The 17,877-nt window shown below is 41.5% G+C and overlaps 1 protein-coding gene across 1 annotated transcript; it reads left to right on the forward strand.

The window, feature by feature from the left end:
- The first annotated feature begins 576 nt into the window (after positions 1 to 576).
- On the forward strand, positions 577 to 13,010 carry LOC114052410 (ketimine reductase mu-crystallin). The gene is made up of 8 exons (XM_027875003.1): positions 577 to 832; positions 1,313 to 1,466; positions 3,109 to 3,171; positions 4,610 to 4,711; positions 8,097 to 8,280; positions 9,923 to 10,044; positions 10,552 to 10,636; positions 12,680 to 13,010. Exons 1-8 carry the CDS (start codon positions 663 to 665, stop codon positions 12,742 to 12,744), a joined length of 945 nt encoding a protein of 314 aa, XP_027730804.1. The 5' UTR covers positions 577 to 662; the 3' UTR covers positions 12,745 to 13,010.
- The last annotated feature ends 4,867 nt before the right edge of the window (positions 13,011 to 17,877 follow it).

Genomic DNA, 17,877 nt, shown 5'->3' on the forward strand with positions numbered 1-17,877 from the left:
AAAGCAATTCCCAGCTCCGAGATCTGGGCAGACCTGGATGGGAGGCCCTGGGAGCCCCAGGGGACTGAACAGAAAACAAAATATTTTTAAATGGCACTCTGCCTCCTTTCATCTAGGGCTCTCTTAGCAGTAGGTAATAATTAAGACCTGGAAAGAGTCTGGCCACCAATCGCCAACATCTTTCAGTCTCTCCTACCCCTGCCCCAACTCCCCTCCCCACCCTTCAATTTTCCCAGACTTGGAGGGAGATAAGAGATTGGAAGAAATGATTGCAGAAAAGCTTTGCAAATACTCCTTTCAAAGAATATGGCTGATGATAATTACAGTGTTTAAAACTTGGACGCAAAGAACTTATTTCCGAAGCTGTCAAAAGCCCAGTCTGGACGAATCAATAGTCACTCCCGGCACTTCCCATCCAGAGAGTTCATTGGTGAGGTGGTGGAGGGGCGGAGGTTATGTCGGCTCCAAGGGCCCCCAGGGCAGGGCTGTAGCCAGTAGGCGTCTCTGCTAGGCTGCCAGCCTCTCTATATAGAGATTGTTGGAGTAGCAGCTGCTCAGAGTAGCTGAACAACGGAAGCCGGTGTGGAGAAGTCCTGGGAGTAGGCAGCCGACGGGGCCGCAGGCAGCAGGCGGGCGACAGCAGGCGGTGGACTACGGGCAGCATGAGCGGGACTCCGGCTTTCCTGAGCGCTGCGGAGGTGGAGCGGTACCTGAGCAGCTCCAGCCTCCTGTTACCACCCCTGGAGAAGGCCCTGGCCAACTTTTCTAGCGGCTCCGAAGGAGGAGTCGTGCAGCCAGTTCGCACCGTGGTACCTGTGGCAAAACACCGAGGGTGAGAGAGAGGGGGAAAGGATGAGGAGAAAGAAAGGCTATGTGGGTCGGGGTGGGGGTAGGGGGACTAGAGTGGGACATAGAGAGGATGCGGGAAGCCAAAAGAAAGTGAATAAAGGGAAAGGCAGAAAAGAAAAGGATACAGGATCGTAGATCCTAAAGCAGAACACCTCAGCGGCCATCTAGTCCTTTTTTGCAGATGAGGACACTGAAGCCCAGGTAGGTTAAATGATTTGACCGAGGTCACACTGGTAGGTAGTGTCAGAGGTGGGATTTAAACCAGGGTCTTCTGATACCAACACGAAATCGATAGAAGGTGGTACCCGAGAAGGAACAAGGAAAGTGCGTTGGAGTAGACACCTGGGGAAGCAGAATCGTCAACCGAAAGTAACGGGAGGAGAGGTTCTCTTGTGGAATAGTGGAAAAGGACTGGAAATGTCTCTGCAGATCTAAACTGCTTTCTGGCTTCATCTCCTTGTAGTTTCCTGGGTGTCATGCCAGCCTACAGCGCTAATGAAGATGCCCTTACCACCAAGCTAGTAACCTTCTATGAGGGAGTGAGCCCCACCTCTACTCTTCCCTCACATCAGGCCACAGTGCTGCTCTTTGAGCCCAGCAATGGCTCTCTACTCTTGGTATGTATGTGCTCCTCTGAAAAAGAAAGGCAGGTAGGATAAGTAGGTCTTTGTGAAGCTTCTTGGTTGGGTGGCCTAGGATCCAAGGTTAGAAGATATGAATGAAAATCTGAGCTGAGTGTCTTGATGATGCAGTTGTGACTGTGTGTTTGCCGATGCCTGAGTGTAAGTTACAGTGGCTGTCTAATACAAGCATAATTGTGTGTTTGTTTTTCTAAGGATGTAAAACAGTAAATCAGTGGATGTAACTGAAGGACAGTTGCATTAATAAGACAGACTGTATTCCTATGAGACTGTGTGACTGATGCTTCCCTAAGATGATCTCTTAAGATGAGTGGCTCCTGCTAATTCACGAGCCCAAAATTTACATTTCTAGGAGATACTCTCTCATTTCAAATTGGGCAAGTAGGTTGTCTTATCTGGGAATAAGGAGGCCACAAAAAGGGACCCCTCAAGCTTTGGCTGTTACAGTTTTCTATGACTTCATAAATCATATTTGAGTTTCATTAAATATATTCTCCTCAATACCAATTTACATATTTATGCCCTTTTCATTCCCTTAAATTTCTAGGTATCTGAATTGTCTTAGGCCCTTATTACTTGGAGGAAGTTGGGGATGGGAGGTTGAGTATTGGGGTAGATATAGATGTGTCTTGAATTCTACTTCCATAATGTCTCACATCTTGTTTGTTCCAAACATTTCACTCAGAAGGCTGGCTAGTACAAGCCCATACCACCTCTCTTGGTTTTCCTAACTGATTGATGTGCCTGCATCCAGTTTCTCCTTCCTCAGATCTATTCTTTACACAGCCACTGAATTAATATTCTTAAAATATTAATTCTTAAAATATCTGACAGTGTTGTTCTCTAGCTTAGAAATCTTCAGTGATTCCCCATTGCCTGTGGGATAAAATAGAAATTGTTCAGCTTCACTTCTAAAGCTGTCTGCAATCTGGCCCCCCTCCATATCCTGACTTATTTTATATCACTCCACTTGCATACTCTCCCATTCAGTCAAACTGGACTATTAGCTGTTTCTCCAAGTAGACACAATCTCCCTTATACAGGCATGCTTGGAATGTATTCCCTTTCCTATCCCAACTATTAAAATTCCCAACTTCCTTCAAGATATCAAATGCCAACTGATCCCCCTACCCATTTGTTAGGGTTTTTTTCCCCTCTCAAATTATCTTGTATTTGCTTCTCTGTGTTCATGTTGTGTCTACATAGTAGGTTTCAAACTTCTTGAGGACAGGGGCTGTTTCCTTTTTAGTTTTGTATCCCTAGTGTCTTGTACATCATAGGTACTTACTATTTGTCTAATTGAATGGAAACAAAGAGGGATTTTTTTTTTTACATTAATACATTATTGTAGGTGTCTAGCTCTTTTTATTTACCCTGGAAGAGTAGAAATGAGGTCCAGGTAAAGTCTCAAGGCCTTTTTGTGAATATCAAGGGACTGTTTTGGATCCTCAAAGGCCTGCCCAGTTCAATGACTCAAGAACTACACGACAAAGGCTAGGTGCTAAGGAATGGAAGTCTCTTGACTAGGGTATAGGGAAGCAAGGCATTGTTTTCTGATGCCCATAGTATCTCTAAACTCTGGGTGCTACTCATTCCACTTGTCAACCTTTTCCTGAAGGTCATGGATGGAAGCATAATTACTGCAAAGAGGACAGCTGCTGTGTCTGCCATTGCTACCAAGGTAAGATGTAATTCTGATGACAAGTTTTGTAGTCAAGTTGTGTGTGTCAGGAGAACAGTTTCTATCACTGATTTATTTAACGTGTAGGACCTAAGACTTGGTAAGATGAATAAGACTGAGTAAGGCATCTAGGGAAGAAAAGGCAAAGAAAAAAGTGGAATGTTAGGTCAATCAGAGCCAAGATAGACAATAGTATTTCCCAAACTGGAGATAAAGGTCAACTGTGCAAGAGAGAAAGGGTATCAGGAAGGGTGTCACTTTAAGGGAGAGAAGGAGAAACTGAGGAACTTTTGATTACTTGCTAGAGGAGTTGAAGACTAGAACTTTCAAGTCCAGTGGAGACATGCAAGAGGAGTAATACACTGAGAGGTGGGAGAAAGGAGAAATAAAAGGTTTAAACCTCCAGGAAACTTGGGAAACCAGTAGGAGGAGTAAAAGAAACAGGTGGATATTTTATGAATGTTTTAAAATTATATTTGGCTCTGTGCCCATGGGGAAGGGAATTGAGGGATTACTTTCTCATGGAACACAGTAATTGTATATGAAATGAGATAACCATGGCATCTACCTTGGTGAACTGGTTATTAATTACTTACAAACTCACTTTAGTTTTGAATAAACAGGGGATTGTTCTGAAACTTTTCCAAGGTTTGGATGGGAGACGACTTAAAATATTTGCACTAGTACTTGACCAACCTTGTTATAAGAGTAGTATTTTGCATTATATAGCACTTCTGTTTTTCAGTGCAGATTTCAATCTGAAGGAAACTTCTCTTTTATTTCTTGAAGTGTTTTTTCCTATCTTCCCTTTTGGTTTGACAATTTTACTTTGGAAGAGGGATGGTGGGGAGCTCAGAATCCATCTTACTCTGTGGCACCTTTAGGGTTCATAACAACCTGGGGTAGGTAACCCCAAATGTTCTCTACCTAAGACAACAGCATATCATTTCTTGATTCTGTATATTGATATACCCCCCCACACACACACACCCGGATGCCTAGAAGCGTTCCTAATCCTCTTTCTTTCATCGGATCAAAGAAAGTCACCTAATCCTGCCGTAATAGGATCATAGATCAAGAGCTGAAAGGACCTCCGAGGCCATAATGACTGGCATTCTAACAAGCCCAACGGAGAGCAGAGGAAAGAATTGACACCCCTGGTGATAGGGACAGTGTGATTTTTAGAAGTTGTCATGGGCTTTATTAAATTATGTGTTTTGAGCGTGGAGATGATGTTAGACATGCCCACTATTCACACAGGAAAAGTGAGGCACAAAGTGATTTATTCCAGATTACTTGAGTGCATGGGGCAAGGAGGCACAGGCATCACACCACCTGATTTGTAGCCTGAATGGCTCTTCTCTCTCTAATATGCTACAGAGAAGTAGTCTTTGTGAAATTTACTCTCTGTTGGCCATTCTTCCCTTTTCTCCAACAGTTTTTGAAACCCCCTTCAAGTGAAGTTTTGTGCATACTTGGTGCTGGTGTCCAGGCCTACAGTCATTATGAAATCTTCACAGAGCAATTCTCTTTTAAGGAGGTAAGGTGGAAGAAGATGAAAAAAAGGAGTCACTGAGGTACCTCTATCAGTAGCAGTAATAATTATCACTCACATTTACATAGTGCTTTTAAGATTTTCAAAGCATTTTTCCTCCCCACACTGGGAGATTGGAAATACAAATAATATGCTCCTGTTTTACAGATGAGGAAACTGAACCTGGAGAGAGGTAGAGGTTAAGTGACTTGTTCTTGGTTACACAGCTAGTAAATTTCTGAGACAGGATATAAATCCCAGTCTCCCGACCCAAGTCTAATGTGATTTTTACTATACTATATTGCCTCCCCACTGCCCTCAAAACGTAACTAAATCAGTGAATTACATGGAAATGTCTAGAATCAGTAGATTGTACAGGTGTCCCAAAACTCTTGAGTGTGGTTTTAAGCTATTAAAGCTTAAGCTATTTAAGTCATTAAAGCTTAAAACTACCTTCATATTTTTGGGAAACACTGCATACCCACAGGGTTATGATCTGTTTTAGCAGAGGGAATACCCACACTCATGAACTCCTCATGGATCTTTTGAAGTATTGAAAGAAATCTGCTTCAGTGTATCTTAGCCTTTTTTGTCTCATGGATCTCTGGGACACCCTGTATATATAGGATTACAAAGGAAACCATTGAAATACGATTATCAAAATATTTTTTAAAAGAGTAACAATAATAGCTAGAATTTATGTGATGCTTTAAGATTTGCAAAGTAGGGGCAGCTAGGTGGCACATTGGATAGAGCGCTAGCCCTGAGGTCATGAGGACCTGAGTTCAAATCTGGCCTCAGACACTTGATAACTCCTAGCTGTGTGACCCTGGGCAAGTCACTTAACCCCATTGCCTAGTCAAAAAAAAAAAAGGAAAAAAAAGATTTGCAAAGTACATTATAAACCTTATCTTATTTTATCCTCTCAGCAACCTTATCAAGTATCCCATTTTATAGATGAGACAACTGAGACATACAGAGGATAAGTGACTTGCTCAGGGTCACACAGCTAGTAAATGTTTGAGGCTGCTTTTGAACTCAAGTCTTCATTATCCCCCCCTTTCCCAGGTCCAGCACTATCCATTATGCTACTTAGCTGCCTGGCAAAAAGCTTCTGGAACCCCAGGTTAAGAGTCTTTGGTCTAGAGTTAGAAAAATGGGGCCAGTTTACATGTGACTGATTTCTCTCTTTTAAGGCAAAAGGGTCAGTTCATCTCCTGAATTTCTTCAGGTCCTTTCTTGCTGGGTCCTACCTGAAAACATGGAGGCAGCAAACTAGTCTTTAAAAAATGTATGTTGATAATACACAGTAAGGTGTCCATCTATTCTGGACTTTGGCTTCCCTGCCTGTTATTGTTATGTGCAACGGTCCACTGGAAAACCAGAAAGGGGATCCAATTGCTGAGAATCTTGGGGGGTACCAGGTATAGTATCCATTTGGCTACTAGACCACATGGGACCCCATCAGCTGCTTCCCCTGGTTAAAGCCTCTAGTCTCCTACTGCAGCCCCTTCTCTAAAGTAAGAATGCTTTAGGGCACCTGTATAGCTGCTGCATTCACTGAGGTACAGACTGGTTCCATTTTTCTGATTTCATATATTCTAGTGTGATCCACTGATAACACCCAAACCTAAGGTCTCAGCCACTAGATTCCTGAGCTGCTGCTCCCCTTTCCGTTCCCTTCCTAGCCTCCTTCTATCTTAGGTTATCACTCAATCAATAAGCATTTGTCAAATATTTACTATGTGTCAGACTTCAATGTCCAGATAGGCAGTGGGGAAACAAAGGCAAAAAAAAAAAAAAAGATAGAGACCTTGACTTCAAGTGGCTTACATTCTGTCAGAAGAGACTATGTATATGTGTACACATACACATGATTATGTAAAATAGAAACAAACTTATATCCAGGTGGAAGGGAGAGACACTGGAAGCTGTGGGGAGGAAGAACCAGGAAAGACCTTATCCTGTATCTTTACTGCATTCCATTCGGGCCCTGTGTACAAGAGAGTGCTACAAGGTATCAAGATACTCCATCATTAGCTATGTCCTAAATGAGCTAGTTACATGACCTCTACGCTCCCCACAACTCCTTCACAGGCTGTTCCTTTGTTGAGTGCCCAGCCCATGTGCCTAGGCCTGTGCTGGTGATCCAACAGAATTACCCTGGCTGGGGAGGTGAGAGTTGTGCAAAGTAAAGGATTTGAGAACAGTTCAAGATAAGCTGTAATCAATACTAAATCCTGTGACACAGACTAGAAATGGCAAGTTTTTGAATCCCTTTGATGTAGCAGGAAGGATGCTCATTTTTAAAATAATAGGAGTAATAGCATTTATATTTTGTTGTTCAGTCGTTTTTCAGTTGTGTCCAACTCTTCGTGACTTATTTGGGATTTTCTTGGCAAGGATACTGCAGTGGTTTGCCATTTCCTTCTCCAGCTCATTTTGCAGATGAGGAAACTGAGGCAAATAGGGTTAAGTGATTGCCCAAGGTCATGCAACTAGTAAGTGTCTGAAGCCAGATTTGAACTCAAGTATTCCTGATTCCAGGCCTGGCACTCTATCCACTATGCCACCGAGCTGTCCCAGCATTTATATAGCACTTATGTTATCTCATTTGATGCTTACCACAACCCTGTGAGGTAAATGCTATTATTCCCTTTCAATGTAAAGGGAAAAATGAGGTTTGAAACAGATTATAATTTGCCCAGGGCCATATAGCTAGAAAGTGTCTGAGGTAGGATTTGAATTCAGGTCTTCTTGACTCCAGGTTTAATGGAGTTATACTATTTCTCTGCCCTAGACTGTTTTCTTTATCGAATACCTCTTTACCTTACAGAGTGATTTCATCCACCCTGTGATTCTCTTGTATGTAATAACAATAATAATAATAATAATAACAACAACAACAACAACAACACTTACTCTGTGCCAGACCCACAGTGTTTAAGTGCTTTATAATTATCATCTCATTTGATCCTCACAGCAACCTCGGGAAGAAAATGCTATTAATATCCCCATTTTACAGTTGAGGAAACAGAAGCAAACAGAGGTTAAGTGACTTGTCTGGGATCACCCCGTTAGTGTCTGAGGTCAAATTTGAACTCAGGTCTGCGCCACCTAGTGTTGATTTGTATGTTTCCCTTCCCCTTTAGAATGTAAGCTTCTTGAAGGCAAGGGCTATTTTTGCCCTTTTTTTGTGTCCCCATTGCTTTGTATGGTACTTGATATACAGTAAACCTTTCATAGATGTTTCTTCCTTACTTGAATAATTTAGACAACCATGTCCCCTGCCTCTTCTGCAGGAAGCACTGTTCTCTAACCACCCTTGGAGTTTATATAATTGCCAGAAAGTGTGACTGTTTATAATTCCTCCTTGCCACCCTGGTTAAAGGTCAGGATATGGAATCGCACCAAGAAGAATGCTGAGAAGTTTGCTCAGACAGTGAAGGGAGATGTGCGAGTCTGCTCATCTGTCCAAGAGGCAGTGACAGGTGCAGATGTGATCATTACTGTCACCATGGCAACAAAACCCATTTTATTTGGAGAATGGGTGAAACCAGGAGCCCATATCAATGGTAAGCAACGTGGCTGAGATCCTTAGCTTTTTAAACATGATATAAATGGTATCCAGAATTCCTTTTGGACTAGGGGAGGAATGAAAGGGGTTGAGGTTGACAAGTACCATGCTCTTGTCATATAGCTTGTTGAGTCACTAAGGTTTGAATGACAAAGCACCAAAAACTTAACCATTGCATACAGGGGCCAACTCCTGACTCTGAATGCTACCAGCAAGATTAAGACATTGCAATAAGCTAGGCTAGAGAAGGCTTGAAATAAAAGTCCAAGCAAATCTTCAAGGTTAGGTGAAGGCAAAGGGTCTAGACATAGGAGTAAGGTCAGGGATCATTTGTTCTAGGTTCAGGCACATAAAGAAATGACTTTTTTTTTTCTTTTTACATGAGGCAATTGGGGTTAAGTGACTTGCCCAGGGTCACACAGCTAGTTAAGTGTCATGTGTCTGAGATTGGATTTGAACTCACATCCTCCTGACTCCAAGGCCAGAGCTCTATCCACTGTGCCACCTAGCTGCCCCCAAGAAATGACTTTTTAAAACTAGGTCCAAAACCAGGAAATTAATTTAGAGCATGGATTCTTAACCTTTTTTTGTTAAACTGTATCTTTTAACCATGACACACAGCACCCTTTTGGTAGTCTGGTGAAGTCCATGGATCCCTTCTAAGAATAATGTTTGTTGCCTGCACTCATGTTTGAAAGAAAGGCTAAATATTAGTTATGTGTTAGTGAAAATAAAGATGTATTTTTTCCCATCCAAGTTCATGTCCCCCTCACCCTCTAAAATCTACCTATAGACTTCAGATTAAGATTTAGAAGGCAAAAGGATAGGTAATAAGCAAATACTATGAGCTAAAGTTCTACCCTAACTCAGGATTTGGGTTGTTCATCTGTGTAGGGTAGGACAGATAGAGAAAAGATATGTGGGCAGTCATTTTTTGAGTGGTTTGGCAGCAGATAATAGAGACCCAGTCATAGAGACACTAAAGGGCAGAGACAAACCCAGTTGCTTGGAGGACTAGGGTCACAGAGCAGAAACCTAGACATTGGGAGGTATGAGGGTAACCATGACTTAGCATTAGGGGAGACCAGGCACAGGGAGGCCTAGCAGGGTGGGGCAGAACAGAAACTCAGTCCTTGGGAAGATTGAGGGCCACAGAGCAGAAACTCCACCAGTGATAGATAAAAGAGAAATACAGTTATTAGCAAGACTTGGAGATAGAATATCACCCCAGCCACTACGGTACCAAAGTCAGGGAAAAACAAAAAACAAAAACAAACTACCTAACTACTGAGCTGACAAGAACTTACTGACCCACGGCTCCTAATATTCCCCTTACCTGGAGATGAGATAAGTACTCTGTACTTAGCTGAACCTAATTAAAGGCAAGAGGTGATGTAATTCTTACACTGGAATTCAAAGGATGCAGCAGAAAAGAGAATGAATTCGTTGATAAGGGAATTTTTCTCAAGCCAAAACATACTCTTTTTTGTTCATATTCCTGAGCCAGAGAGTGAGAGAGAAAATCACTGCTTTCTTACATCGTCTGTGCTCTTAGGGCTGCTAAATTACATTTAATATGTTTCTGGGGCTGGAGTCTCACCAAGGGTTCTGCTTTGCTGTTTTGTTGTTGTTGTTGTTAGCTATTGGAGCCAGTAGACCTGACTGGAGAGAACTAGATGATGAAATAATGAAGAATTGTGTGCTGTATGTAGATTCCCGTGAGGCAGCCCTCAAGGAGTCTGGAGATGTCATATTGTCCGGGGTAAATTTCTTTCTTTTGTTGTTAAGCTTAGAGTGTCCACAACCTCCAGGATGTATGGGGTGTTCAGGAGAACTAGCACCTCTGGTGTGAGGGCTTGACAAGCTCCTTTCAGGGCTGCTTATCCACTTTGGTGTCCATTTGATTCCTCCAACCTCTCACCCATGGCTTCAAAGAGCTGTAACACGCTCAGCAGCCATACTCTGGTAAACCATCATGACAGATGAGCTAAACCAGATTGAGGGTAACCAGCAGTGAGTTAGGGGGATGTCTACCCCAAACATGTGAAGACTTCACCTGGCAGAATGGGCAGATGAAAACAATTTGTTCCAACAGTCATGAAGGCAGCTGAAACAGGTGCTGTGGAGGGCTTAGACTAACTTGGTGTCAAACATTGAAAACTCTTTCCCTTCGGTCTCCTCAATGGACATGGAACAGCCAAATGCTGGTTTACATGCCACCCCCACTGATGCAGACCTAACTTGATCAATGTGTGTTTTTATGTTATAGGCTGAGATCTTTGCAGAACTGGGAGAAGTGGTGAAGGGAGTAAAGCCAGCCCATCGTGAGAAAACTACAGTGTTCAAATCCTTAGGTAAGAGTCATCACTCCCTGAATAAAAATATAAACAAAAAATATGGTGGTTTGCCCAGTGGTGGAAATGGAAATTACTCCTCTGGTAACTGGAGCTATTTATAATAAATGTATGTGATATTTGTTAATAAAAACAGTAATACAGTTGTATGATTTATATACTAGAGGGGCCCGGGAGAGCATATGCTTTTAATTTAAGAAGGGGATTTAAGGTAAGTGGCAAATTTACAGGCCAACAATGCATTCATGCATCCATCATCCAGCCTCAGACACTTATTTAGCTATGTAACCCTGGGGAAGTCACTTAACCTTGGTTAAGTGCCTCAATTTTCTCATCTGTAAAGTAGGGATAATAATAGCAAGTGTTGTTGTGAGGATCAAATGAAATAATAGTTATGAAGTGCTTGGCATAGTACCTGACACATAGTTAAGGGCTACATAAATATTAGCTATTATTTTTATTGAAGACTCCTACGAGCTTAAATGAAGGAAAAGTAGTGAAAATTAGTCTCTCCTCTTGCTTTTTTGATCATTCCTTTTTTTTCTTTCCCTACTTCTCCTCCCACCCTGATAATAGTTCTATCCTGGAGTTTCCTATGGGAGAGGCCACATTACCCTTGGAGTAGTGGAGGGAACAGATCCAAGTGAACAATGAGGTTTTAGGGCCTGATCTACTGTCATTTAGTGGAAACAGCCTTTGATTTGGACTAGGTTCAGATCTTGGCTGCAATCCTATTTTCTAGATGACCTTGGAACAAGTTACTTAATCTCTATGACCCTCAATTTCTTCATCTATAAAATGGGGATAAAAATGCCTACAGAGTGTCTATCAGTAATATCTTTTGATAGAGTACTAGACTTAGCATTAGGAGAGAACTTGATTTGCATACAGCTCCAGACACTTACGACCCTGGACAAGTCACTTTACCTTCTTAAGCCCTCAATTTCCTTATCTATAAAATGGGGATAATAATGACTATAGTATTTATCTCATAGGGTTGTGGTGAGGATCAGGTGAGATAATAAATGTAAAGATTTTTTTGCAAAAATTAAAGTGCTATAGAAATGCTGGCCATTATTATTATAATTGTTGTTATAACTTTCCCAATCCACCTGCTTTACCCATGCCAAATTAACTCAGGATTTAAGGGGACAGGTATCTGTTGTAAGACAGGCAAATACAGCATAAATATCTGGCTAATGAATGCTGCTTCAATCCAAACATGGTATTCCAATGCACACAGTGACTTGTTGGAGTAGGGCTTGGCAAGACCCATGAAAGAGTCAAAACAAGTCAAGTGAGAAATCTGTTGTCCTCTTCTGAACTATAGTTCTTTTCCCCCACATAGAGACTTTGCTCTTAAGGTTAGGGCTTGTTTCCATTGGTTGGATTCTTCCTTCCTTTAAAAAAACAAACATTTATTGATTACCTACTCAATATAAGACACAAAAAGATAAGGGAACTTGGTCTCTGCCGTCAAGGACCCTCTCTTCCAGTTTGGGAGATAAGACGTGTATTCAAATAACTTAAAGGCAGCGTGTAAAATGTTCCATAATAGTAACACAGACCTAAGTACTCTTAAGAGTTCAGAGGAGAGAAAGATCACTTTCTCTGGTGTGGTCAGGAAGCCTGTGACGTTGGAGCCAAGCCTGAAAGAATGGTTTGGATTTCAGGTGACTGACACTTCCTATGTGGGCAGATTGAGGAATAAATTCTCTAACTCCTACTGTATAATATATCCAGTGGCCAATAAAAGGTGACTTTGCCAGGATAATCAGGTGAAATATTCACCTACTTGTTCCTGGTATCTGCCAGACATTCCTGAACTTCCCAGTCTTGACCCAGTCAATGACTGATCCCTTGGCTTTATGGAGTAGAGGGCAGTATGGGATTTCCTTCATCTTGTCATTTCTCATTGATTTTATCTAGAGAACAGGAATATCAGAAATCAGCCGTAATCACTTGGCCTTCAGAAATTAGGGCCTGGGTTATTTCAAGGAAACAGAATTGGTCAAAGATGATTTGGATTTTTGTCTGTTCCAGGAATGGCGGTGGAAGATACAGTTGCAGCAAAACTGGTCTATGATTCATGGTCATCTGGTAAATGAAGCAGAGGACCTAGCGCTGAGATGCTGCAACATTAAGACCTATAATTGTTGGTTGTCTCCCATAGTTTCTTATGGGGGAATATTCTTTTGCACTTAGTGTCACCTGCCTCAAAAACTAAACTAGCCATTATTGTTTGTGGTTTAAAAAAAATTACAGTATTGTGTATATCCTTTCCTCTATCTTGCTGTATCTTATTATAGTATTCTTTGTCCGTAGATATCACTACCTTTGCATTTCCCTTAAATAAAGAGTTTGCCAGTCCTCACCTGCTTGCTATGTTTCTTGTCTATGGAAGTCATGGGAGCCACATGTTTGTTCTTCCCTTTGGAATGTGGCTGGGGGGCAAAGCTTGACAAAGACATAATTGTAGTTTAACAGAGATTTTCCCAAATGAAAGCATCATAGAACCACAGATAGTAAAGCCTTAAAGACAGGGGCCGCTAGGTGGCGCAGTGGATAGAGTACTGGCCCTGAAGTCAGGAGGACCTGAGTTCAAATGTGACCTCAGACCAAACACTTGACACATACTAGCTGTGTGACCTTGGGCAAGTCACTTAACCCCAATTGCCTAAAAAAAATAAGGCCTTAAAGAATAATCTTTCCACATTTATCATGTTAGATGATAGAACTTTAAAGCCTCACATAAAGGGGAAAAACATGGTGGGGGAGGGTAAGAATTTGATTTTTTTTTTTTAAAGGAACCTTATGACAGTATGCACAGCCTCATCTAGGGAGGCAGCATGATGTAGTGGAAAGAATGCTGGATTTGGAGTCAGAGGATTTGGGTTCAAAATTTGACTCTGACACTACCCACATGACTGTGTCCAACTTGCTTGACCTCTTTGGGCATTAGTTTCCTTAATCTGTACAATGGATGAGTGGGACTAAATGCCCTTTAAAATCTTTTTCAGCTCTAAATCTAAGAGTCGGTGATCAGTTTTGCTTAGGATGAGTAATTTATTTTTTTAAAGGATTCAGAGTTTAAAAATCAGTGCTAAAAAGTTCTGAAAATTTTTTTAATTTGAAATTTTTTTCACCCTTCTCAATCACCCATGCCATAGCAATAATACACCAAATGATATTCTGTTATTTTACTATAAGATTTGGGGTAGTAACTTTCACTTCTTATTGGCCGTATGGCAAGTCATTTAACCTGTGTTAAATGTGTTACACTTACTTTTTAAACTTGTGTTTAAAGTGGAGATAATACTTATACTACTTACCTCACAAAGTTATTGTTAGAGAAAGTGCTTTACAGTGGATCGTAGAGTCCATCTGCCTTTTGATCAATCAACAAGCACTTATTAAGTGCCTACTATCTGCCAGGCCCTATACTAGCCCCTTCAGGTGCAAAGTCAAAAATGATACCAGTTCCCGCCCTAAAAGAGCTTACATTCTAATAGAGGAGATAACATGCACAGATGTCGGCATTTACAAAAATATACATAAGGTGGGAATATACAAAAATATACTATAGGGTGGGAAGATATTAGCAGCTCAGTTGGTTGTTGTCCTTAATTTTTAAAGAGGACAAAAATGACCAAAATGACATCGCTATATTAGAGTCCAGTTATAATGTGTTGGACTGTGGCTGATCAGACCAATACAAGCTTGGAATGCTCTATTACAGGTCTGGCACAAATAGTCCACATGAATATTTGGGATTGATTCTCTAAATTTGTTCATCTCACATTTCTTTTGAGCTACTTCAATTCTGCTATGCTTATAGAGCATAACCCCTTCTCTGATGAGGGCACGCCATGCTGGGAGGTCCTGTGTCAGTGTTTCCCATGTCACCCAATCAATTCCAAAGTTCTTCAGAGAGACCTTCAGAGTATCCTTGTATTGCTTTTTCTGTCTACCATATGAGCGCTTTTCCTGTGTGAGTTCTCCATAAAATAGACTTTTTGGCAAGTGTACGTTTGGCATTCAAACAACATGGCCAGCCCATCAGAGTGCACTCTCTGTAGTAGAGTTTGAATGCTTGGCAGTTTAGTTCAAGAAAGGACCTCAGTATCTGGTATCTTATTCTGCCAGGGGATTGTCAGAATCTTCCTAAGACAATTCAAATGGAAGCGATGCAGTTTCCTGGCATGGCACTGGTACACTGTCCAGGTTTCGCAAGCATACAACAATGAGATCAGCACAACAGCACTGTAGACCTTTAGTTCAGTAGACAGTCTCATACCTCTTCTCTTCCACACTTTCCTTTGGAGCCTTCCAAACACTGAGCTAACTCTGGCAATGTGTATATCAACCTAATTATTAATGTGTACATCCCTGGAAAGTATATTGCCAAGGTAAGTGAACTTATCCACAACATTCAGAACTTCTCCAATTGTTGTAACTGATGATTCCATGTATAGATGGTGTGGTGCTGGCTGATGGAGCACCTGTGTTTTCTTGGTGTTAATTGTTAGCACAAAATTAGTACAAACAACAGAGAATTGATCCATACTTTGTTGCATCTCAGCTTCAGAGGCTGCAATGACTACATAATCATTTGCAAACAGAAAGGCATGCACCAACACTCCCTCTGGTTTGGTCTTGGCTTGTAGCCTTTTCAAGTTGAAGAATTTACCATCAATTCAGTAGCTGACCTTGATGTCCTATTCATTCTCATTGAAAACATTTGACAACATAGCTGAAAACATTATGCTAAAAAAAAACACGGCACACAGGCTTGTTTCACTCCATTGGTGACTGGGAAAACTCGAGAGCATTGTCTTTTATCCAGAACCCAGGCAAGCATATCATCATGAAATTGACATACAATACTGATGAACTTCTCTGGGCAACTGGATTTTGACATAATTTTCCATAAGTCCTCACGACTGACAGTATCAAAGGCCTTGGTGAGATCTACAAATGTTGTATACAGACCTCTGCTCTGCTCCTGGCATTTCTCCTGGAGTAGTCAGGCAGCAAACACCATATCAACCATTCCTCAGCCCTTTCTGAAGCCACACTGGCTCTCAGGTAAATGACTATCTTCCAGGTGAAGATCAGCCTATTAAAGAGGATTATTTTTACTAGCAATAACTAAGAGAGAGACATTCTGCTCCCCCATGATTGTCACAGGACAATGTGGAGGACAAACCTCCAATGATGGAGGTGTCCTTGAGCTCATGGGGGTAACCTCCTCTTGCCATGTAACCTGGAAAATTTCAGTTAGCTTTTGTATGAGCAGTGGTCCCCCAACCTTGTAAATCTCAGTTGGAATAGAATCAGCACCAGGTGCTTTGCCACATGAAAGGAACCTACTGGTATTCAAAACCAGTCCTTCAGTTGGAAATTTGAGAGGGAATAACTTCAACCTGAGGTAAACAGTCAATTGCTTCAGCAATGATTGATGACAGTCTGTTGAGAACACTATGGAAGTGTTCAGCCCATCTCTGTAGGATCACAATCAGTGATCACTTATAACTTATCAGTGTGGCTCCATCAGCACTGAGTAGTTGAGATGTGCCATAGGTCTTTGGCCCATAAATAGCCTTTAGGGCACCATAAAAAAACGCTTTGGATTGTTATTATCAGCATAAAACTGAATTTCATCTGCTACCGAGCCAAGAATCCTGCATCTCTCTAAGCTTCACTTGTACTTTACTTTTGATGGAATTAAATGTTGCCTTCTTGGAGATGGATGAACTATCCTGTTGGTAAACCCTGTAGAGTTCTTGTTTTTCATTTAGCAACTTCTGAATTCCTTCATCATTTTTGTCAAACCAGTTTTGATGTTTGCGAGTGTTCTGACCCAGATAAGTAAATAAAGTGCTGTACACCAAATCTTTGAAAGCTGCCCACTCCTTTTCTGCTCCACTGTTGCCAACTGTGTGTTGGCTCAACTTTCTTTCCCAGTTAGCAACAAACTGTTCCCACATGGAGAAGCACTCTAATCTGTTAACATTAATTCTTCTAGTAGTTGTTTTGCCTTGGGGCTGCCATTTTTTGTTTTTTTTTTTTTTAATGTGAATATTTAGCTTGGAAAGGATAAGTCTATGTTCAGTCCAGTGCTCTGTCACCCAGAATTATAAGCTGGTCTGCTTTTGTCGCATTGATGATAAGGGTCTCCAGGTCTTCATAAAATTTTTATTTGATTCATCAGGGTTTATCACGGTGGAAGCATAGGCACTGATGATGGTAGCATGGTGTTTCCCTGCAAATGGCAGTTGTATTGTCATGAGCCTGTCATTCATTCCTTTTGGCAGGCATACAAGCTTGTTGACTGATTAGTTTTGATTGCAAAACCTACATCAGCTTCATAGGAAGTATATTGCCAAGTATATTGCCTGGAAAGTATACTGCCAAAGTAAGTGAACTTATCCACCACATTCAGAACTTCTCCAATTGCTGTAACTGATGATTCCATGTATAGATGTGTGGTGCTGGCTGATGGAGCACCTGTGTTTTCTTGGTGTTAATTGTTAGCCCAAAATTAGTGCAAAGAACAGAGAATTGATCCTTACTTTGTTGCATCTCAGCTTCAGAGGCTGTAGTGCTCCCCTTCAATGTGGCCACCCCAGAAAAATGTGTATCCACCTCCAACTTTAGTAAGTTGGCCTTCATTTGCCAGCCTTGTTTCACTTAGGGCTAATATTTGGATGCAATACCTGCTGAGTTCTCTCACAACAAGAGCTGTTAGTCTTTCACGTCTACTGGATTTTGTGTTGTCTATAAATGTGCAAACATTGCATGTACTGATGGTGAATGGAATCATCTTTGCAGAAGTTTCTGTACAATTTTTTGTGTTTTGACTGCAGGGTAGGATCCCTGCCTGATGCAGTAATCCAGCCAGGGTTAAGTAAGCAGACAATTTTTAGGGCACCTTTTCTAGCATCTTCCTCACTCCAGGAGGTGAGCGGTGTGATCCTTAAAAGGCTGCTCGGACACTCAGAAGGGTGCCGAATCTCACTGCTGCTTCCAGTGAGAAGACGACCCAATGGTCTCAGCCACTTGTGTGTGGGGCTGTGACTATAGCTCCCAGTGTATCTGCACTTGTTGCTTTATCACTTGCCTGTCACCACAGGACTTTGAGATAAGTAAAAATGGTAAAATGATATGGGGGATGTCTTTTGATTTGTGCATAAATTGGATTTAAGCGAGGCAGAGTTGCGCAAAGTTGTCAGCCTCAC

Source organism: Vombatus ursinus, unplaced genomic scaffold (assembly GCF_900497805.2).
Source record: "Vombatus ursinus unplaced genomic scaffold, bare-nosed wombat genome assembly UNPS02014807.1, whole genome shotgun sequence".
Taxonomy (NCBI): domain Eukaryota; kingdom Metazoa; phylum Chordata; class Mammalia; order Diprotodontia; family Vombatidae; genus Vombatus; species Vombatus ursinus.

Excerpts from the sequence above, each read along its gene's own strand:
- LOC114052410 (XM_027875003.1), top strand. The coding sequence starts at position 663 with ATGAGCGGGACTCCGGCTTTCCTGAGCGCTGCGGAGGTGGAGCGGTAC. Across the intron at positions 3,172-4,609 it reads TGTCTGCCATTGCTACCAAG|TTTTTGAAACCCCCTTCAAG; the intron begins GTAAGATGTAAT and ends TTTCTCCAACAG. Across the intron at positions 4,712-8,096 it reads AGCAATTCTCTTTTAAGGAG|GTCAGGATATGGAATCGCAC; the intron begins GTAAGGTGGAAG and ends CCCTGGTTAAAG.